The following is a 23518-nucleotide window of genomic DNA, read 5'->3' on the forward strand; positions in this document are numbered from 1 at the left end:
TAGCTGGTGAAGCTTTGGGCACCAACACAGGCAGGCTTTTGTAGCTTTGCGTGTGTGTTTTTAAGGAAAGACACAGTTCATCGGATCTTGCTTTAGTGGAAGGAGCAGCTCTGGTGGGACTGCCCGCGGGGGCCGTAACCCCAGGGGCAGTAGAGGCTGAATTCAGGGGCAGTGGGTGAAATCCATCCCACGTGCTCCCAGCACAGACGAGGAAAAGTCTCCAAGGTCCTGTGGCAAGTACAAGGCCAGCTTCTCCCCGTCTTGGCCAAGAGCTGCCAGCCCTTCAAAGAGCACCCACTACACCAGACACAAAGTGGGGTGGGCAGTGCGCCTCGGCTGCACACCTGTGCAGGCCACGATGATGGGTGAGTGTGATTCCGAGGCTGACATCAACGCGCGTGGGAGCCCCATCGCACGACTGTGTGACACACGTGGCCCAGGAGTACGTGGAGGTGCGAACCGCAAGCAATCCTACAACTCTAAGGGTCCAGAGGGAAGTGCTCACCCGGCAGACCAAGGTGAGGAGTCGGAAGGCTGGTTCTGAGAGGCAAAGTGAGTGCTGGGGGTGTGTGGGCTTCCTACCACCAGGGTGTTTGATGCTGCCGGTCTCTGAGGCGTACCAATTACCTACAGTCAAAAAAGACAATTCAGACAGTCAGTCCCCTCCCACATGGCGAGGGTGCCACGCCCACCATCTGTTCGCTATCTGCAGCCACTGCTGAATTTTGTTAACCACAGTGAGCAGCCACGACGGAGCAGGAAAAACGTCCGGCGGTGGACGCTTTTGTCACGGTGACGGCATCACCACACCTGTTCTGAATGTGGCTCATCTTCCTCTTGTCAGTCACAGGCATCTTCTCCAATTACACAAAAGCAACAAGAAACTTTGGATGACCCAAGCAAGCAAGAACAGGACAGGGCAGAGCGTGACTTCCAAACCACACACAAGGCGCTAACGGTCAAGTTTAACGAAGGGGGCGGCACGGAATTCCACACAGGGCACTTGAGCAGGCTTATATTTTTCCCTTCACCCTTTTACTTCCTTTTAGTGATATGGATGAGGATGAAATTGTATCCTTCCGTGGTACTAAAAAGAGGCTGAAACAAACCAAAAACAGCTCTCAAAAGACAAAAGCTCAGGCAGGGTGACAGCAGCTGCTCCCCCAGCCCAGCAGGGTGACAGCCATCACCTGGTAACCCTGTGCCCTGTCCGGGGGGACCCCGCACCCGCAATGGTGTCAGGCAAGGAGGGAGGGCGACCAGCACTGGGGGCGGAAGGTAGGGCTCCACACGCCCCCGGGGTTCACACACCTGGGCCCCTCTGGGGGGAACCACCAGAGGCAACGCCAGTGTGGACGCTGACCCACCCGCCCCACCCCGCAGCACACCCGAGGTGTCAACAACTGTCTCTTCCTTCAGGGACATGCTGGTTTGACTTTTGACAAGGTCTTATCACTTTAGTTCCATCAATGAATGTTCGAGTGTGTAATACCTGGGCACCCTCATAGAGGCAAATACAACTCTAACTTTTCAAAGATCTTGTGGCACGACTCTATCTAAACTGGAAACACTATTTCTCAGTAAATGTTAAGTCACTCAATTCACCACAAATCAAAGTGCCTCAGCGATTAAACTGCTTGTGTGGACATGCAGTTTCCGTTAAAGGGATTGGAGCTGGACACCTGCATGCTGGTGGGGGGGCTTCATGTGGCCGACGCCCTGAGCTACTCTAAGCTGGGCCCCCCCAGCTCCCCTTCTTACAGGGATAAATGCATCACCTGCCGTGGCCCTGGCAGCAGCTGACGGGGACACTTCCCAATTATCCCTAGGCCAGATCACCTGTCAGCTCCTGAGAAGAAAAACATTTCAAGGACTGATCTTTTCATTGGCATTCATGTCTCCGATGATCAGAGACTCATCAGAGTGCAGCCTTCTGTGGATCACCCCGTTAGCAGGCCATGAAATCAAACAAGTGAATTTTCTGCAAAATGAAACCATACAAAAGATAAATCTCCTGGGCGTGGATAAATGTCTTGTGAAACTTGTTTTGTTCAGTACGTGTGTGTGTGTGCTGCTGGGGCACTGGGCCACGTGGGAGATCGAAACAGCTGACAAAAGGACCCTGTGACCTGGGTTGCCTGCGAGCACACTGGCCCCGTATGGCTTCCTGCGTTGAGTTCAGCGGATGCTGTTCTCCGGGAGTCGATGTGAGACTGAGAACCTGCCAGCTCCATGCCAGGCAGTGCCGGCTGGCTCCGCGCATACCACACGCACAGGTATAGGGGGCTGGAGAATCCCACACATGATTCTAACCCACCTCGTGGGTCTACTCCCTTCCCCGGGAATCCCAGGACCACGCAAGGCACTGGATCTTGGCCCCAAGACAAATGCCGTCACCGTGCCGCTGTCCTCCAGTCAGGAGCAAACCGACTCACGAAGAGTGGCTCTGACTTACAACGAGGAACATCCTGATAAACCCACGTGAGCTGAAAATACCCTAAGTCGAAATGCACGTCATCCACCTCTCCTACCACGCATCACAGCTTAGCCAGCCTACCTTACCTGTGCTCAGATCATGCACATTAGCCCAGTCGGGCAGAAGCATCTCACACAAAGCCCACTCTAGTCAAGTGTGGGTATCCCAGGAGACCCACTGAATACCGCACTCAAAATGAAAAACAGGGCGGTCGTATGGGCAGTGGAAGCAGTTTCCACTGGATGCGTGTTGCTTTTGGACCATCTTAAAGTCAAAAACTCGCAGGTCAAACCCACTGTAAGTCAGGAAGAGAAAGCCAGAGGCAGGTACACACCAGGTGCTCAATGGTGCTCACCAATAACCTTTCCTGGAAGACAGGACTCAGCACCCAGGGGCACCCTGAGACCGTGCCACCAGTGCACTGCGAATGCGTCATTACGGAGGCCAGGTCTTACAGGAAGCTCTCCTTACTCTCCTGCTTTAACTGCTCCCTGCGGAAGGCCCCGCGGCATCAGGCCCATGCAGTGCTGGGCGAGGGTGCCTGCACCTTCCTCTGCATGCCCTGAGTGGCAGCTCCCCTCACTGTGTCTCCGCAGCACTGTCCCTGCTCCTCACCCATCACCTGCCGCTCACCAGCCCTGTGAGTTGAGTCAGCATCACGGGGCGGCCTGGAGTCAGCCCTCCCAGGAATGAGACAGAGGCTTTGCTCCCGGACCTGGCACAGGTGTGTGCGTTTCCTTCCTGGTGCACAGAAAGCCGGGTGAACTCGGGCCGGCTGCCTGTGCCACAGGACGCCTTCCGACCTCCCATTCAACAGACATGGAGCAGGCTCCCAGCCTCACTTCCCTACACCAGGAGCCACACTCAACAGCCAGAGGAGCCACAGCAACACGCTGAAGCCCTGGGGCGTGTGTGGGCAGGGAAAACAGGAACCAAGGAGGTGCCAGAGGGTGGATGGGGCAGTGCCGGGAAGGACAGTTCAGAGCTGGGCCCCTAGGAAAGGAAAGGTTTAGGAAGCAGTGGCCACACTTGCTGGAGCGGTGGGCAGAGACCCTGGAAGGGAGAAGTGGTCACAGCACAATGAGGGGTACTGCCCAAAGCTGGGAGGCTGTGGGTCCCACTCCAACCGGGGCTTTCCAGGAGATCCAGGAGCCCTCTGGGAGCAGGAGGCAGGCAGGGGCTGCAAGGCGCCAGGGACACCCACCCCTTGGATTTAATGGTGGCTTCCCTGGAGGATGGGCTCCGCCCTCAAGACTCCCGCACCCGCCTCTCGTGGGGGAGCAGGGGAGGTGACCCAGGCCCCACAGGTCACGAGGGGTCTCTCTTCCTACTGTGCTCATGGCTGGAATCCAAGCTGCGCTTCAGAGAAAGTAAATGACACGGCTCCGGGCACAGTCTGTACACGGCTCCAGACACGGTCTTTACACGGCTCCAGACACGGTCTTTACACGGCTCCAGACACGGTCTTTACACGGCTCCTGGCACGGTCTTTACACGGCTCCAGACACGGTCTTTACACGGCTCCAGACAGTCTTTACACGGCTCCAGACACGGTCTTTACACGGCTCCAGACACGGTCTTTACACGGCTCCAGACACGGTCTTTACACGGCTCCAGACAGTCTTTACACGGCTCCAGACACGGTCTTTACACGGCTCCAGACAGTCTTTACACGGCTCCTGGCACAGTCTTTACACGGCTCCAGACACGGTCTTTACACGGCTCCAGACACGGTCTTTACACGGCTCCAGACAGTCTTTACACGGCTCCAGACACGGTCTTTACACAGCTCCAGACACGGTCTTTGCACGGCTCCAGACACGGTCTTTGCACGGCTCCAGACACGGTCTTTACACGGCTCCAGACACGGTCTTTACACGGCTCCAGACACGGTCTTTACACGGCTCCAGACAGTCTTTACACGGCTCCAGACACGGTCTTTACACCCCAGCGTCTTTCACGCTCCAGACACGGTCTTTGCACGGCTCCAGACAGTCTTTACACGGCTCCAGACACGGTCTTTGCACGGCTCCAGACACGGTCTTTACACGGCTCCAGACACGGTCTTTACACGGCTCCAGACACGGTCTTTACACGGCTCCAGACAGTCTTTACACGGCTCCAGACACGGTCTTTACACGGCTCCAGACACGGTCTTTACACGGCTCCAGACACGGTCTTTACACGGCTCCAGGCACGGTCTTTACACGGCTCCAGACACGGTCTTTACACGGCTCCAGACACGGTCTTTACACGGCTCCAGACACGGTCTTTACACGGCTCCAGACAGTCTTTACACGGCTCCTGGCACGGTCTTTACACGGCTCCTGGCACGGTCTTTACACGGCTCCAGACACGGTCTTTACATGGCTCCAGACACGGTCTTTACACGGCTCCAGACGGTCTTTACACGGCTCCAGACACGGTCTTTACACGGCTCCAGACAGTCTTTACACGGCTCCAGACACGGTCTTTACACGGCTCCTGGCACGGTCTTTACACGGCTCCAGACACGGTCTTTACAGGGCTCCAGACACGGTCTTTACACGGCTCCAGACAGTCTTTACACGGCTCCAGACATGGTCTTTACACGGCTCCAGACAGTCTTTACACGGCTCCAGGCACAGTCTGCACACGGCTCCAGACACAGTCTTTACACAGCTCCTGGCACGGTCTTTACACGGCTGCAGACACAGTCTTTACACGGCTCCAGACAGTCTTTACACGGCTCCAGGCACGGTCTGCACACAGCTCCAGACACGGTCTTTACACGGCTCCTGGCACGGTCTTTACACGGCTCCAGACACGGTCTTTACACGGCTCCAGACACGGTCTTTACACGGCTCCAGACACGGTCTTTACACGGCTCCAGACACGGTCTTTACACGGCTCCAGACACGGTCTTTACACGGCTCCAGACACGGTCTTTACACGGCTCCAGGCACGGTCTTTACACGGCTCCAGGCACGGTCTTTACACGGCTGCAGACACGGTCTTTACACGGCTGCAGACACGGTCTTTATACGGCTCCAGACACGGTCTTTACACGGCTCCAGGCACAGTCTTTACACGGCTCCAGGCACGGTCTTTACACGGCTCCAGACAGTCTTTACACGGCTCCAGACAGTCTTTACACGGCTCCAGACACGGTCTTTACACGGCTCCAGACACGGTCTTTACACGGCTCCAGACAGTCTTTACACGGCTCCAGACACAGTCTTTACACGGCTCCAGACAGTCTTTACACGGCTCCAGACAGTCTTTACACGGCTCCAGACAGTCTTTACACGGCTCCAGACACGGTCTTTACACGGCTCCAGACACGGTCTTTACACGGCTCCAGATACGGTCTTTACACGGCTCCAGGCACGGTCTTTACACGGCTCCAGGCACGGTCTTTACACGGCTCCAGACAGTCTTTACACGGCTGCAGACAGTCTTTACACGGCTGCAGACACGGTCTTTACACGGCTCCAGACACGGTCTTTACACGGCTCCAGACAGTCTTTACACGGCTCCAGACACAGTCTTTACACGGCTCCAGACAGTCTTTACACGGCTCCAGACACGGTCTTTACACGGCTCCAGACAGTCTTTACACGGCTCCAGACAGTCTTTACACGGCTCCAGACAGTCTTTACACGGCTCCAGACACGGTCTTTACACGGCTCCAGGCACGGTCTTTACACGGCTCCAGGCACGGTCTTTACACGGCTCCAGACAGTCTTTACACGGCTCCAGTCTTTACACGGCTCCAGACAGTCTTTACACGGCTCCAGACACAGTCTTTACACGGCTCCAGACAGTCTTTACATGGCTCCAGACAGTCTTTACACGGCTCCAGACACGGTCTTTACATGGCTCCAGGTACGGTCTTTACACGGCTCCAGACACGGTCTTTACACAGCTCCAGACAGTCTTTACACGGCTCCAGACACGGTCTTTACACGGCTCCAGACAGTCTTTACACAACTCCTGGCACAGTCTTTACACGGCTCCTGGCACGGTCTTTACACGGCTCCAGACACGGTCTTTACACGGCTCCAGACAGTCTTTACACGGCTCCAGACACGGTCTTTGCACGGCTCCAGGCAGTCTTTGCACGGCTCCAGACACGGTCTTTACACGGCTCCTGGCATGGTCTTTACACGGCTCCAGACGCGGTCTTTACAGGGCTCCAGACACGGTCTTTACACGGCTCCTGGCATGGTCTTTACACGGCTCCAGACACGGTCTTTACACGGCTCCAGACAGTCTTTACACGGCTCCAGACACGGTCTTTACACGGCTCCAGACAGTCTTTACACGGCTCCAGACACGGTCTTTACACGGCTCCAGACAGTCTTTACATGGCTCCAGACATGGTCTTTACATGGCTCCAGACAGTCTTTACACGGCTCCAGGCACAGTCTGCACACGGCTCCAGACACGGTCTTTACACAGCTCCTGGCACGGTCTTTACACGGCTGCAGACACAGTCTTTACACGGCTCCAGACAGTCTTTACACGGCTCCAGACACGGTCTTTACACGGCTCCAGACAGTCTTTACACGGCTCCAGACAGTCTTTACACGGCTCCAGACACAGTCTTTACACGGCTCCAGACACGGTCTTTACACGGCTCCAGACACGGTCTTTACACGGCTCCAGGCACGGTCTTTACACGGCTCCAGGCACGGTCTTTACACGGCTCCAGACAGTCTTTACACGGCTCCAGACAGTCTTTACACGGCTCCAGTCTTTACACGGCTCCAGTCTTTACACGGCTCCAGACAGTCTTTACACGGCTCCAGTCTTTACATGGCTCCAGTCTTTACACGGCTCCAGACAGTCTTTACACGGCTCCAGTCTTTACACGGCTCCAGTCTTTACACGGCTCCAGTCTTTACTTACACGGCTCCAGTCTTTACACGGCTCCAGGCACAGTCTTTACACAGCTCCAGGCACGGTCTTTACATGGCTCCAGATAGTCTTTACACGGCTCCAGTCTTTACACGGCTCCAGACACAGTCTTTACACAGCTCCAGTCTTTACACGGCTCCAGTCTTTACACGGCTCCAGACACAGTCTTTACACGGCTTCAGACAGTCTTTTGACTCTAAAGTTTTGCAGCTTCCACACCAGCGGTCATTGGAAAATGGACCTCCAGGTGGAAGCATCCCACAGTAGAGGACCTGCCGGAGATCCACCGTGCCCGAGACCAGCCCTCCTCCCCTAGGAGCCCCCCTCCTCACTGGCTCCACAGTGAGCGTTGGTGTTTTAAAGCAGCGATCTCCCACCTTTTTGGTATCAGGGACCAGTTTTGTGGAAGACAGTTTTTCCACAGACCGGGGCTGGGGGTGGTTTCGGGAAGAAACTGTCCCACTTCAGATCATCAGGCATTTGATTCTCATATGGCGTGCCGCCTAGATCCTGCAGGTGCTGTTTACAGTGGGGTTTGCGCTCCTGAGAACCTGTGCGGCCGGCTTCCTAACAGGCCCAGGGGTTGGGGATTCCTGATTTAAGGCATCTCTTCTGCCCTAAGAGCACACTTTTTGCACCTTAATTTCACACACTCTAAAAACTGAGATTACGATGTCTGCGTGTAGTGTGACCCCACTCAGACACAGAATCCTATAGATGGACTAAGGTTAACTGCAGTGTCCAGAGAGACAGGGCCAGTGGCGCGGCTGCAAAGGAAAGGCTGCTGCAACCACAGATGCCGACTTCTGGGACACAGGCCTGGGTGGGGGTTGCTTCTCCCCAGGGGCTCACACAGGCCGCTGCTCCTGCCAGCTGAGCACATCTGTCCTGCACACTTTCCTGTGCATGTGCTAAGCTTTGCAGCACCGCAGGCTTCACAAGCATTTGCTCCGCAAAAGACCCTGACCTTGACAAGCCCTGCACCTGCTGACTGGTGAAGGTCAGAGACCTAATGACCCCCCAACTGCTTTCACTCACACGCCCGGACTAAGCCCCACCCCTCGTGTCAGAATGAGCCAGCCCAGGTTTTTGTAAACCTCTGGTATATAAAAAGGTTTAAGAGACATTTGCCATTTGTCAGCTTTAATTCCTATCACTGGGATTTTGCAAAGCACAAAACAGCAATGACAAGCTCCACCCGTACAGCTGAATTTAAATCAGGAACTTGACTTTCAGTGATGAAGTTTAAAGCACATCAGTAAGATAATCTTCTCATTCATTTTCCTCCAGTTTATTCATACCGGCAGTAAAGACGGAAGTGGTGCTACAATTATTCACCCAGATACACTCTGCTATGATATACAGCACCTACAAAATCAAACTTATAATTCCCAATCAACTTATAATCAAACCTATAATCTAATTATAAAGCAAAACAAAAACTGAATTTTTAGCTTTTATCAAAATGGCATTTACTGAAAAGCCGTGATCCACTGTATAACGTGGTAGGGCTTCCACAAACCACTACTTCCAATGGCCACAAAACTTCTGCAGAGTGAGGTTTTTCTCACCTTCCACTAGCAGGAAAGGGGGCCACAAAAGCTGCCTGGGATCTGGAACTGCTCACTCAGGACAGCTGTGTGGGAGCACACACGGTGGGGGGGCGGGGGACGCAGGGAAGCGGGAGGCGGGGAACGGAGCGCAGGGAAGGCAATCCTGCTCAGATCCCTCAAGGCTGTGACCCACAAGCCACTCTCTCTTAAAACTCATATCCTGACATCTGTTAAAGAATCCAGAGAATTTCAAGTGTATTTAAATAAATGGAAATAGCAGGAATGCATATAAAATAAAGACTAAAGTGCAAAAATGACCAAAATTTCCCTGGTATGTGGTCACTGTTCTCTGAAGAAAACATGATTAGACCAAAGTGAGATGTCCTGGACAACAGAAAACAGCTCAGCACAGAGAGCTCTCCACGGGGCCAGGGACACCTGAGGATGCCTGGGGATCCATGAGACACCTGGGGACACCTGAGAGACACCTGACACGTGAGAGACACCTGGAGACACCTGAGAGACACCTGACACGTGAGAGACACCTGACACGTGACAGACATCTGACACGTGAGACACACCTGAGAGACACCTGACACGTGAGACACCTGACACGTGAGAGACACCTGAGGACACGTGAGAGTCACCTGACACGTGAGACACCTGAGGACACGTGAGAGACACCGAGAGACACCTGAGGACACCTGAGAGACACCTGAGGACACGTGAGAGACACCCTGAGAGACACCTGAGGACACGTGAGAGACACCCTGAGAGACACCTGAGGACACGTGAGAGACACCCTGAGAGACACCTGAGGACACGTGAGAGACACCCTGAGAGACACCTGAGGACACGTGAGAGACACCCTGAGAGACACCTGACACGTGAGAGACACCTGAGGACACGTGAGACACCTGACACGTGAGAGACACCTGAGGACACGTGAGAGACACCTGACACGTGAGAGACACCTGAGGACACGTGAGAGACACCCTGAGAGACACCTGACACGTGAGAGACACCTGAGGACACGTGAGAGACACCCTGAGAGACACCTGAGGACACGTGAGAGACACCCTGAGAGACACCTGAGGACACGTGAGAGACACCCTGAGAGACACCTGACACGTGAGAGACACCTGAGGACACGTGAGAGACACCTGACACGTGAGAGACACCCTGAGAGACACCTGACACGTGACAGACACCCTGAGAGATACCTGACACGTGAGAGACACCTGACACGTGAGAGACACCTGAGGACACGTGAGAGACACCCTGAGAGACACCTGACACGTGAGAGACACCTGAGGACACGTGAGAGACACCTGACATGTGAGAGACACCTGAGGACACGTGAGAGACACCCTGAGAGACACCTGACACGTGAGAGACACCTGAGGACACGTGAGAGACACCCTGAGAGACACCTGACACGTGAGAGACACCTGAGGACACGTGAGAGACACCTGACATGTGAGAGACACCTGAGGACACGTGAGAGACACCCTGAGAGACACCTGACACGTGAGAGACACCTGAGGACACGTGAGAGACACCTGACACGTGAGAGACACCTGACACGTGAGAGACACCCTGAGAGACACCTGAGGACACGTGAGAGACACCTGAGGACACGTGAGAGACACGTGAGGACACGTGAGAGACACCTGAGGACACGTGAGAGACACCCTGAGAGACATCTGAGGACACGTGAGAGACACGAGGACACGTGAGACACCTGAGGGCACGTGAGACACCTGAGGGCACGTGAGAGACACCTGAGAGACACCTGAGGACACGTGAGAGACACCTGAGGGCACGTGAGAGACACCTGAGGCACGTGAGATACACCTGAGGACACGTGAGAGACACCTGAGGACACGTGAGAGACACCTGAGGGCACGTGAGAGACACCTGAGAGACACCTGAGGACACCTGTGAGACACGTGAGGGCACGTGAGAGACACCTGAGGACACGTGAGAGACACCTGAGAGACACCTGAGGGCACGTGAGAGACACCTGAGGACACGTGAGAGACACCTGAGAGACACCTGAGGGCACGTGAGAGACACCTGAGGGCATGTGAGAGACACCCTGAGGGCACGTGAGAGACACGTGAGAGACACCTGAGGACACGTGTGAGACACGTGAGGACACGTGAGAGACACCTGAGGACATGTGTGAGACACGTGAGGACACGTGAGAGACACCTGAGGGCACGTGAGAGACACCCTGAGGGCACGTGAGGACACCTGGGGATGCCTGAGAAACACCTGGTGACAGTGAACAGACAGGTTCCCATCCCAACCGGAGGTGTTCAATCCTTGTAAGAGGACTGGGTCACAGCACAGACGGAGCAGGGGGAGGGGGTGGAGTGGGCCAGGAGGCCGGGGTGCGAGAGGTGCTGCATCACCAAAGCCCAGGGCTGGCAGGAACAGGGCTGGGGCAGCTGCCCAGGCGGGGCCAGAGCATCATCTCAGGACCAGGAAGGAGCCCTCAGGCACCATAAACAAGTCCCTGAGGAAGGACTGGAAACCCGGCCTAGCCTTGGGATGGCTGTGTCCCTCACCACCAGCTCCAGTCACAGCCGAACCTGCCCACCAAGTGCCTGGGGCCCCATTTCTGGTGAAGTCAGGATTCTGTGTGGGCTCCCTGTCTCCAATAGGCTGCCACCGGCAAGGACGCAGAGGGTGGACACGAGACAGGAAACAGCATTGTGAGAAGCAGCATCAGTTGGCCAGCAGCAGCTTGGGGAGGGGGGATGCACCACTTCCCAGTGCCCATGCACCCCTCTCCTGTGCGTGGCCAAGGGAGCAGCATCTGCCCTGTCACTGCCCTGGGGCCAACGCACAGCCACGGCCAGGGCCCTACTCCTCCCTGGCTTCCCAGCCTGGTGTCACCAGGAGGGCCACGGCCAATGCTCGGCCACATCACGTAAGAAGCCCTTGTTAGATGAAGAGCTTTGAGCTCTGACACTAAGAGGGAGCTGCCTCTGGTCGGGGCCACGGCCCCACCCACCACCCTCCAGTTACTGGAAGGATGGCATGGGCTGGGGCACGCAGGAGTGCTGTGGGCGCCATCACCTCTCCCACAACAACACGCGGGCAGCTGCAGAGGGCTGTGGAAAATCTAGCACTGGCCATGGGCTCCCTGATGAGGGGAAGGCCCCATGCTGCAACCGGAGCCCAAATCCAGGCATGCCTGGGAACACCCCCAAACACACGGCTCACCCAATCCCGCCCCCACACCGAGATCCCGACCATCCACTCCTGCGGGAGCCTTACCACTTGCTGGGCAATGTTGACATTGGACTGTCCAAAGGTTTTTGGCAAGAGCTGCTTCCCGAGCGGGTTGACGGTGGAGGGGTGAACGGCCACGAGGGATACCACGCCTGCAACAACACAAGGACACCAGGTCAAGGGCGAGACTCCTTTTCTAAGTTAAGGCTACAAGGGACCATTCCAGCAAGACGGTGCTTGCAATTAGCGATGCTTAGCTTTCCCCACTTGTACTGTCTCAAATCCATGGCTCAAGAGCGAACGCCTCCATGAAGCTTAACTCCCAATGTAACACCGTAAGGGGAGGGCCACAGGGCCGCGCTGACGCGACCCAGGTGATCCAGGCTGCTCATCCACTACTCCAGCCCCTCGGTGACGTCTGCTATGGAACGTGCTGGTGGGACCACGGCCTGGAAAAGTCTGTGATTCTATGACAATTAGGGAACAGAATTTTAAAACTAGAATTTTTATCCCAACATTTCTCTATAAGGCTGCAAAACTAGTTTGGAAATCTGAGAATCCACTTTTCCTTAGGAAGGAGAACCACATTTGTTCCTAGGAAGGAGTGTGCCTTCCACGGAGGCTGTGCCTCTGAACACGCAGGTGCCCTCAGAACACTGGTGAAGCAAGTGGGAGGCCCCTCTGCAGGAGACGTGAAGCCTCTCTCTTCCAACAGCGGAATGCAAAAGGTCCTAGGGACAGGGCAGTGGATAAAAGTCCTGGAACATTTACATGTAAATAGAAGAAGTAATGATAAAGTTCAAAAACTAGCATCAGTGGGCAGAGAGAACTAAACAGAGAAACCGTAAACCAGGTGGTAGCGAGCACCCTGAGAAACAAGGTGGGAGGCCTGGGGGGTCAGCACACCCGGGAGGGGCGTCAGGGCAACACTGGAAGGGTGGGCGGCCACACAGAGGCAGCAAGGGGCTCGCAGTGCCCCGCTGTAGGGACCAGCCCCACAGGGTCGATGGGTTTCTCCCCGTGTGCAGAGACGAGAGAGTGTAGAAGTAAAGACACAAGACAAAGAGATAGAAGAAAAGGCAGCTGGGCCCGGGGGACCACTACCACCAAGTCACGGAGACCGGTAGTGGCCCCGAATGCCAGGCTGCACTGATATTTATTGGATACAAGACAAAGGGGCAGGATAAGGAGAGTGAGCCATCTCCAATCATAGGTAAGGCCACGTGGGTCACTCATGTGTCCACTGGACGGGGGCCCTTCCCTGCCTGACAGCCGAGGCAGAGAGAGAGGAGACAAAGAGAAAGACAGCTTACGCCATTATTTCTGCATATCAGAGACTTTTAGTACTTTCACTAATTTGCTACTGCTATCTAGAAGGCAGAGCCAGGTGTACAGGATGGAACATGAAGGTGGACTAGGAGCGTGACCACTGAAGCACAGCATCACAGGGAGACGGTTAGGCCTCCGGATAACTGCAGGCGAGCCTGACTGATGTCAAGCCCTCCACAAGAGGTGGAGGAGTAGGGTCTTCTCTAAACTCCCATGAGGAAAGGGAGACTCCCTTTCCCAGTCTGCTAAGTAGCCGGTGTTTTTCCCTGACACTGATGCTACCGCTAGACCATGGTCCGCCTGGCAGCGGGCGTCTTCCCAGACGCTGGCATTACCACTAGACCAAGGAGCCCTCTGGTGGCCCTGTCTGGGCATAACAGAAGGCTCACACTCTTGTCTTCTGGTCACTCTTCACTATCTCCCCTCAGCTCCTATCTCTGTATGGCCTGGTTCTTCCTAGGTTATGATTATAGAGCGAGGATTATTATAATACTGGAATAAAGAGTAATTGCTACAAACTAATGATTAATGATATTCATATATAATCATATCTAAGATCTATATCTGCTATAACTATTCTTGTTTTATATTTTATTATACTGGAATAGCTCGTGTCCTCGGTCTCTTGCCTCGGCATCTGGGTGGCTTGCCACGCACACCCCGCCCCACGGCTGGGGGAGCTGAGCGGATGGCCCCACATTTGAAAATGCGCGATACCCTCAGGTGAAGAAAAGACAGACTTTCGGGTCACGACAACATCAGGAAAGAAGAACTCCCCAATCTCGCCACACCTCGGGCCTTCCCGGACAGCCACCCAACTGACCTCGGGCCTCCCCGGACAGCCGCCCATCCGACCTCGGGCCTCCCCGGACGGCCGCCCAACCGACCTCGGGCCTCCCCGGACGGCCGCCCAACCGACCTCGGGCCTCCCCGGACGGCCGCCCATCCGACCTCGGGCCTCCCCGGACGGCCGCCCATCCGCAAAGCTGCAGGACCCTGAACCTCCCCAGTCATCTCCCTTCATTCCCACCCGTCAGCACCAAAATGACTCATGAATCATCAGTGAGACTTTCAAATACATTGCCTTTGCGATCTGAAGTTTCATTTTGGGGCCCTTTACAACCCGTGCATTTTAAAAACATCTACTGCTTTTTATGCATTTCTTTAAAATATATTAAATAATGAATTGTCCTGCTACATAAGAACACTTAATAATTTCTCTTAATAACCTAAGTTGGCCAAGACAGATCATCAGGAAATGATTAAAAAGACATTTGCCTTTTGATTCAACTGGGTTAAATATTAGTATTTTTACCAACCAATGTCAACACATACTTAAAATTCTTTTCTGAAACTAAAATAAGATGATCTGCCTTGGGAAATTTTCTTCCAAAAATAAAGATGTGTATCCTAAGAAAAGCTAATATTTACTTTTTTATTGTTTTATATATGTGAAAGGTATTTTTAGAATATTCAATTGAAAAATAACGATTGTACATATTCAAAATGTACAAGTGATGATTTGATGCACATATACACTGTGTAATACTTACCAGGAAAAGGCATTTTAAAAGCAAAAATAATATTCTATGCAGGGAATGATTTAAAGTACGCAATTAAACACTTTTCAGATTCACGTACAGATGAGTAAACAGTAAGTTTTCAAGAATATTTAATTGATTCATTACAAAGATAACATCTTTTAAAATTTGCAAACGAGTCTCTAATTTCAATAAATGTGAAGAAAGAAACAGACCTCTGAGTTCACAAAAGCCAGTGGCACCGTCACTCCCCATCAGCAGCCCAAGCGGCTCTTTCCGTCCTGTACGGCCCGGCCACAGCGCCCGCCCACCAGCACCACAGGTACCATGCACTCACGCGTCCCAGTCTGGGGCTCCCCTTTCCTGCCCCAGCAGGGAGTGTGGGTAGGACTCAGGGATTCGGGTGGTGGTGGCGCTGTGGGACAGCAGTGTAGCTGAGACCCTCAGGGCATCTAGCCTGCCCTCCATCTGCTCCACCCACAGGCCGGCCAGCTGGCCTGCCTACACCATCTGTCCTTCCAACCAGGTCTCTCCCTCTGGGCCAGAGGCCAGCACCATGAGGCTAGGGTGGGTTGCTAAGGGTTTTCACAGTTAGGAAGGGGGAGACAAACACACAGAGGGAAAAGGGTCCCTCCTCTGGTACCCAGGGCAGGATGAGCGAATGCAGGCAGATGTCCAGGGCCCCTGAGCTTCCCCACTCACTCCTGCTGTCCACCTGGAGTCTGAGCCCCCACACCAGCTGCAGGTAAAGGGTTTCGGAGCCCAAGGCCTTGCCAAGCACAGAGGGTCCCTCCCAGCCTAGACACAAACCAACAGAGGACCTCTGAGTGGCACACCACATCAACCCAGCAGCACCCCTGGGTCACTAGCTGAGTCTCTACAGGACAGAGGGCAGGTACGTGCATCAGTAACAGGAAGAAGAAAGAAATCCTGAGGCTGAGGGTGAATACCCCCTGCCCCGCCCCACAGCAGCATTTCAGAAGGGCCTTGAGATAGGGGCTGAGCTCGCACACCCACCTGACCACAGCGAGCAGCACGGCCCCTCCCTGAATACATCTCAGACCCACACCCAGAAGTACAGGCTGGAAAGGGCAGTGGCAGTGGCTTCTGGGGCCAGAGCTGGGTGGGTGGGCTTTTTTTTTTTTTTTTCTTTTGAGATGGAGTCTCGCGTGTTGCCCAGGCTGAAGTGCAGTGACACGATCTTGGCTCACTGCAAGCTCTGCCTCCCGGGTTCCAGCAATTCCCCTGCCTCAGCCTCCTGAGTAGCTGGGACTACAGGCACCTGCCACCACGCCCGGCTAATTTTTGTATTTTTAGTAGAGAAGGGGTTTCACCATGTTGGCCAGGCTGGTCTTGAACGCCTGACCTCTGGTGATCCGCCCGCCTCGGCCTCCCAAAGTGCTGGGATTACAGGTGTGAGCCAATGCACCCGGCCTGGCTTCTTGTTTCTAGTCACCGAGAAACCTTTCAAATACAAACAATAACATGACAATTTTATTCCAGTACACTTAAAATTCACTGTTATCATCATACTTGCCTCAAGTTTCATAGAGACATAAGGAGCAGAAATAAAATTACGGTCCCTAGGGTCCTCAGCCTCCCCCTGAGTCTGGCCTGTGTGCAACTCCCAGGGCCTGCGGGGACGTACTCACTTCATTTTTCACACTTTTCCAGAGGTGCTGAACCTAAGGCTATAAATGACTGTTTTTGTGTGCCTCTGAAACACAGACAAATATTACGTGGCTCGCATTCTGCAATTCTGCCAACACTGTGTTTCAGACTTACTCATACATAGAGCCGTCAGGCTGATTTCCTTAAATGCTGTTATGCTATTCCATTATAATAAAGTGGTCATATGAACACAGATGTCATATGAAAATGCTGCTTGTTATTACTGAACCGCATGCTGTGTGTTTTTCTCGGCACACCTGCCGCCAGGGAAGCCCTGGTCCCAGTGGCCGCTGTCCCAGAGTCCACCCAGCCCCCAAGTGGTCATTCCAGTCCAAACGCACCAGTGGCAGCCAGGCTGCCGCTCCCCGCCACTTTTTTGTCCACCTCAGGGTAGAATGTTATTTCAATTAGTAGTAGTAGTAGTTGTTGTTTTTGAGACAGGGTCTCACTCTGTCACCCAGGCTGGAGCAGTTGTACAATCTCAGCTCACTGCAACCTCCACCTCCTGGTTCAAGGGATCCTCCCACCTCAGCCTACCAAGTAGCTGGTACTACAGGCTCGCACCACCACACCCAGCTGATTTTTGTATTTTTTGTAGAGACAGGGTTTCGCCACATCGCCCAGACTGGTCTTGAACTCCTGAGTTCAAGCGATCCACCCACCTTGGCCTCTCAAAATGCTGGGACTACAGGTGTGAGCCACCACGCCCAGCCATTTAGTTTTAATCTGGCAATATAAGTGGAGTGTTCCACACGTTTTCTTGATAAGACTGCCACACACAATCTATGCAGGGGAGGGAGGAGGACTGACATTTCAGGGGCAAGCTGAGTCACATAAAGACATGGCCCACGAGCCAGCTCAATAGAATTAACACTTTCAACTGTAAAAGGCACTATATAGCGTTTTTCAAATGAACTAATTAAAAACATTTTATATACAGCATTTTAAATGGAGAATTCCTTTCTTGGGAAGAAAACTAGTTAAGAATATATATGGTCTCAGTTGCTATAATCCATTAACAGAAAAAGGAGTCTAAATATAGTATTCACATTTTTATAATTACTAATCCTATTCTATTACTATCTATAGGGCTTAAGATAAATTATGAAACCATAAAGTTTTGTATTTTCTGAAAAACAATTTTAACATCTTTACACTGTCAGAGCCAGATGCGTAAGAGTTACTATTTTGCCCACCAGGCTGGAGATGTTTTGTTTGCTTATCTGGCCAAGCACAGCCCCTCTGCAGGTGAGCGGCTCTGCAGGTGAGCGGCTCTGCAGGTGAGCGGCTCTGCAGGTGAGCCCCTCTGCAGGTGAGCGGCTCTGCAGGTGAGCGGCTCTGCAGGTGAGCCCCTCTGCAGGTGAGCGGCTCTGCAGGTGAGCGGCTCTGCAGGTGAGCCCCTCTGCAGGTGAGCCCCTCTGCAGGTGAGCGGCTCTGCAGGTGAGCGGCTCTGCAGGTGAGCGGCTCTGCAGGTGAGCCCCTCTGCAGGTGAGCGGCTCTGCAGGTGAGCGGCTCTGCAGGTGAGCCCTCTGCAGGTGAGCGGCTCTGCAGGTGAGCGGCTCTGCAGGTGAGCGGCTCTGCAGGTGAGCGGCTCTGCAGGTGAGCGGCTCTGCAGGTGAGCCCCTCTGCAGGTGAGCGGCTCTGCAGGTGAGCGGCTCTGCAGGTGAGCCCCTCTGCAGGTGAGCGGCTCTGCAGGTGAGCGGCTCTGCAGGTGAGCCCCTCTGCAGGTGAGCCCTCTGCAGGTGAGCGGCTCTGCAGGTGAGCGGCTCTGCAGGTGAGCGGCTCTGCAGGTGAGCGGCTCTGCAGGTGAGCCCCTCTGCAGGTGAGCGGCTCTGCAGGTGAGCGGCTCTGCAGGTGAGCGGCTCTGCAGGTGAGCAGCTCTGCAGGTGAGCGGCTCTGCAGGTGAGCCCCTCTGCAGGTGAGCGGCTCTGCAGGTGAGCGGCTCTGCAGGTGAGCCCCTCTGCAGGTGAGCGGCTCTGCAGGCGAGCGGCTCTGTGGCTGGCTCGCAAGCAGCATTTGTGCACACTTGACTGGCCACGACAGAACATTCTTCTCTGTTGTCAGCACTGAGGAGGAAGCTCCTGCCTAAGCGACCACAGCCAGGCACCCGCTCCATGGAGACATTGCTCTCCCCAGACTCCATTCAGACTCAGGAGACCCGAGCTCCTGGAAGGCAGGTTGAGGCAGCTCCCACACAAACGCTATCCTCTGGCAGTTATCAGAGGCCTCTGTTGCACAAATCACACACCTACTGTGCCTGACGTGGCTGGGCCTCCAGCAGGACCCGCTCCTGAGAAGATGTGCGTGCTACTCCAAGTTCACAGCATGGCTCAAGTCATTCCCACAAACCTCTCTATACAAACACACAGAGGTCCGGGAGGTTACCCCGCATCCAAGAGTCATCATCTCACACCTGGGAACAAGGGTTACGGCCACAGAAATGTCATTACTGGGCTAAAAACAGAGGCTGGGTTTTTAATGTCCTTCAGGTTAAAAATAGAGAAATACAAAGAGAGAAAAAGCTGATGGCCTCTCCTGAGTTTTGTAGGAGGCTGGCAGTTTGAAGAGGTCAACCGAAAGTTAAACCCTCCCTTCCTATAACCCCCTTCCTAACAGCTCTACGAAGACCAGTGCGTGTGTGTGTGTGTGGGGGGGGGGGGGGTGAGGGGCACAGTTCACAGGTGACAGTCACCACGAGTAAGGAATTACGTAAGCAACACTAAGCTTCTGACCACACATCATTGCTAAATTTCCTCCTCCACTTAGAACCCTAAAGCCGACAGATATGAGATTGAAGCAGGAGGAAGGTAAAGACACAACAAAGGGAGATGCTATTAATCAACTGCCCACATGTGCTGGGCACTCCCAGATGAGCAGCAACCGAGGGACCCGGCCTGGCGCCGCAGACGCAGGGTGAGCCTGCACTGCACGCAGCCATGATCTGTGTCTCAGTGCTCTCCATGGATTCACTATGTTAAAAATCATGAGCACGCTACAAGAAAAAGGCAGCAAATAACAAAAGGTAGCAAAACGCAGCCACTGAAACCATGACTGCAAGTGTCCCAGTGACTAAACACAGGAGCCACCACACGGCATGGAGAGGACAGACACTCCACGCACCGGCTGCGAAAGTGCACGCTCAAATGTACACTTACACATTTACTCTTTTTTTTTTTTTGGAGACAAAGTCTCACTCTGTCACCCAGGCTAGAGTGCAGTGGAGCGATCTCAGCTCACTGCAACCTCCGCCTACAGGGTTCAAGTGATTCTCCTGCTTCAGCCTCCTGAGTAGCTGGGATTACAGGCGCATACCACAGCACCCCACTAATTTTTATATTTTTAGTGGAGAGGCGGTTTCACCGTGTTGGCTAGGCTGGTCTTGAACTCCTGACCTCAGGTGATCCACCTGCCTCGACCTCCCAAAGTGCTGGGATACAGGCTTGAGCCACCATGCCCAGCCTACTCATTTGAGACAGGGTCTGGCTCTGTCACTCAGGCTTGAGTGCAGTGGAACAATCACACCTCACTGCAGCCTCGCCCTCCCCGGCTCAAGCGATCCTCCTGCCTCAGCCTCCCAAGTAGCTGGGACTATCTATAGACATGCGCCACCATGCTTGGCTACTTTTTTTTTTTAATTTTCTATAGAGATGGGGTCTCACGTTGTTGCCCAGGCTGGTCTTGAACTCCTGGCCTCAAGCAATCCTCCCACTGCAGTCACCCAAAGCACCGGGATTTCTGGCGTGAGCCCCTGTACCCGGCCTAAACGTGTGGAACAGTGTGGGTGGATTCTCAGTGAGCCTGGATCACCCCTCGGTACAGGAGGTGCACAAGCAGCCCTGAGGTAGAAACAGACAAGCACACTTCCAGGCCAGCTGTGGCCTCCCTGAGGACGAGGCGCAGGCCGGGCAGGATTGCACACATCAGGGAGGAGGGTGCAGGCAGCCCTGGGGCCAGGTTACCCTCGGACAGGGGCAGGGTGCACCAGGCAAAGCGAGAGGGAAAGCTCCTATCAGCACTGCGGGGCCGTAGGCACGATATGAGTAAGGGCCCACCTGTGACACAGAAAGCCTAAAAACCCAACACCAGCAAATGCTGGTGAGGATGTGGAACTGCCAGACACACAAAGTGTGTGTGCAAATGTTCACACCAGCATTTTGCTCTCAGGAAACAATCAGAGGCAACCCAAACAGCCACAACTAAAATGGCCCACGTAAAATGTATTGTCAAAACCTCCACATTGGGACTCCCAACCTTGGGGAGCCTGTGGATGCAAAATGTCTCGAGTTTGGTGGGTTTCTCTAGGTGGAAAGCAGCTTTCTGAGCCTCGAAGTGTGTGACAGTTTTACGTGTCAACCTGATGGTGCTCTATCCCATTATTCAGCCAAAGGCCAGCCGAGAACTTGCTGCGGAGCTCCTCAAAGAGGAGCCGTTAAGCAAAGGAGACTGTCCTCGACGCAGGTGGGCCTCGTCGAACCCACCGAAGGCTTTTAGAGCAACACCTGCATTTTCCCAGAAAAGGAATTCACCACCAACCGCCCTGCAGGTTCCGCCCTGTCGGCCCCACTATGGCTAGGTGGTTCCTGTAACGAGTCCCCACCCAGGTTCCCATCCCCCACTGGCTGCTGCTCTAGAGACAAACACAGTGGGGAACTGGACACAGGCCCCCCACAGCAGCAGCAGGAAGAGACACAGCGGCCCCGGGAGGCTGTGATGCGGAGTGGAGCTGGCAGGACCAGGACCAGGGACCCACGAGGAGCCTCTGACGGGCTGGTCCCCTCTACCTTCCCCTGATCCACTCTCACCTGGACAGCTCCTGTGCTTCCTCAAGATCTCACTCAAGGGAGGCCTCTACAGCCCTCAAAGTGCCACCGACCATGCCCCAGGCTCCCAGGGCACAAACGGGGGAAGGCGGAGCCTTGCTCGCTTGCACCACCGAGGGCAACTCAAAAAACACCTGCAACGGCTCCATCTAAGGGCGCCGAGGACCCTGCCTGGACCGCCCCACTCCCAAGTAGAGGCGAGGGGGGCCCACTAGTGAAGACGGGTGTCTGTTGGGGAGGCGAGGACTGCTCGCTCACACACACGCACACAACTCGCACACACATGCACAATCAGAACTCACACGGAACTCATGCACACACACAACATACTCAACTCACATACAACACACACATATAACTCATTCAACTCATGCACACAACACACACATGCACACGCACATAACACACAACACTCCACGCATACAACTCAACTCACACGTGCACATGCACATGCACACAACTCACACGGAACTCATGCACAACTCACCCACAACTTGCACACACAACTCACATACATCTCACATGCACACAACTCACGCACACAACACACATCTCACACAACTCACACACACACACACAACCGACACAACTCACGCGAACTCATGCACACTCACAACACATGAACTCCACACGGACACCCTTCACACAATTCACACGACTCACATGCACACACACGCATACAACTCACACGCATGCACACACACACAAACAGGTACACTCACATCCACTCACACAACTCATGCACACTCAACACACATGCACACTCAACACATACTCAACCCTTGCACACTCAGACACGCACAGACACTCCACACGCACAATGCACTGACAAGCACTCCTCACATACACACACATTCACGCATACACACATACACACTGACACACATGCACACAGACACTCCTCATATGCACACTCAGTGACACATTCCTCACAGGCACTCATGCACACATATTGACACAGACACAAGCAAACACCAACAAACCGTTCTATTTGTTAAACAGAATTCTCTGGAACGAACACCAGAAGTGAACATTGGTGCTCACCTGCATGGACAGAAAAGGAAAAAAGGAAATCTCTCTGCACCTTTTCATACTTCAAAATTTTAAAACATGAACGTGTCACTGATTCAAAAGCAAATTTAAAACAACCACGTGTGGCCGGGTGCAGTGGCTCCCACCTGTAATCCCAGCACTTTGAGAGGCCAAGGCGGGCAGATCATGAGGTCAGGAGTTCGAAACCAGCCTGACCAACATGGTGAAACCGCATCTCTACTAAAAATACAAAATTAGCTGGATATGGTGGTGGGCACCTCTAGTCCCAGCTACTCAGGAGGCTGAGGCAGGAGAATCGCTTGAATCTGGGAGGCAGAGGTTGCAGTGAGCCAAGATGGCGCTACTGCACTCCAGCCCGGGCGACAGAGTGAGACTCCAACTCAAAAACAACAACAACAACAAAAATCACCACCTGTGTGGTGGAATCAACACCAGGTGAGGGCAGGGGAGGCCCAAGAGCTGCTGCCAGCGATCCAGGGAAAGAACTGACCATCCCAAGGCTCATCTGGGAGGGATCGGGGGGCTGGGGCATGCGGGGCGAGCAGAGGGGAAATGCACGGCCCTGCTGGGCCGGGTCAAAACCAGAACATTTTCAGCTATGTCATAAATGCCAGGATATGTTCCCTCCTAATCCCTGCAATTCAACTCTTCAGCTCAATTAAACTTGTTACAGATTTAAGCACAGATTTGTGAGTAAGAATGGAAAAGGAGACAGCCCACATGTGATAAGAAAGCCTACTGCATGTAACCTAACAAGACGAATTCAAATTCAACACCATAGTAACAGACTTCATCATTTCCAAACAAATAAAACGGTGAACTTTTTCATTGTTATTTCTGCTTCACCACTTGAACAGAAAATGTCATGCCTGCAACTTGTGCACTTTTAAGTGTTCCATTAGTTACACTAAAACTATATTTCTCTCA

General features: G+C 53.8%; 1 protein-coding gene across 3 annotated transcripts in view; it reads right to left on the bottom strand.

Moving 5' to 3' along the window:
- Nucleotides 1-379: 379 nt before the first annotated feature.
- The window catches only part of LOC115834005 (transcription factor Dp-1-like), a 48674-nt gene continuing 25535 nt past the window's right edge, over nt 380-23518 (bottom strand). For all 3 annotated transcript variants that reach the window (XM_030808794.1, XM_030808792.1, XM_030808791.1), the window contains exons 4-5: nt 12223-12329; nt 380-627 (exon numbers count right to left, since the gene is read on the bottom strand). In XM_030808794.1, coding sequence (XP_030664654.1) covers nt 502-627; nt 12223-12329 — 233 coding nt within the window. In that variant the 3' untranslated portion in view covers nt 380-501. The remainder of the gene's footprint in view (nt 628-12222; nt 12330-23518) is intronic.

The sequence above is a fragment of the Nomascus leucogenys genome, unplaced genomic scaffold (genome assembly GCF_006542625.1).
Source record: "Nomascus leucogenys isolate Asia unplaced genomic scaffold, Asia_NLE_v1 000943F_67314_qpd_obj, whole genome shotgun sequence".
NCBI lineage: Eukaryota > Metazoa > Chordata > Mammalia > Primates > Hylobatidae > Nomascus > Nomascus leucogenys.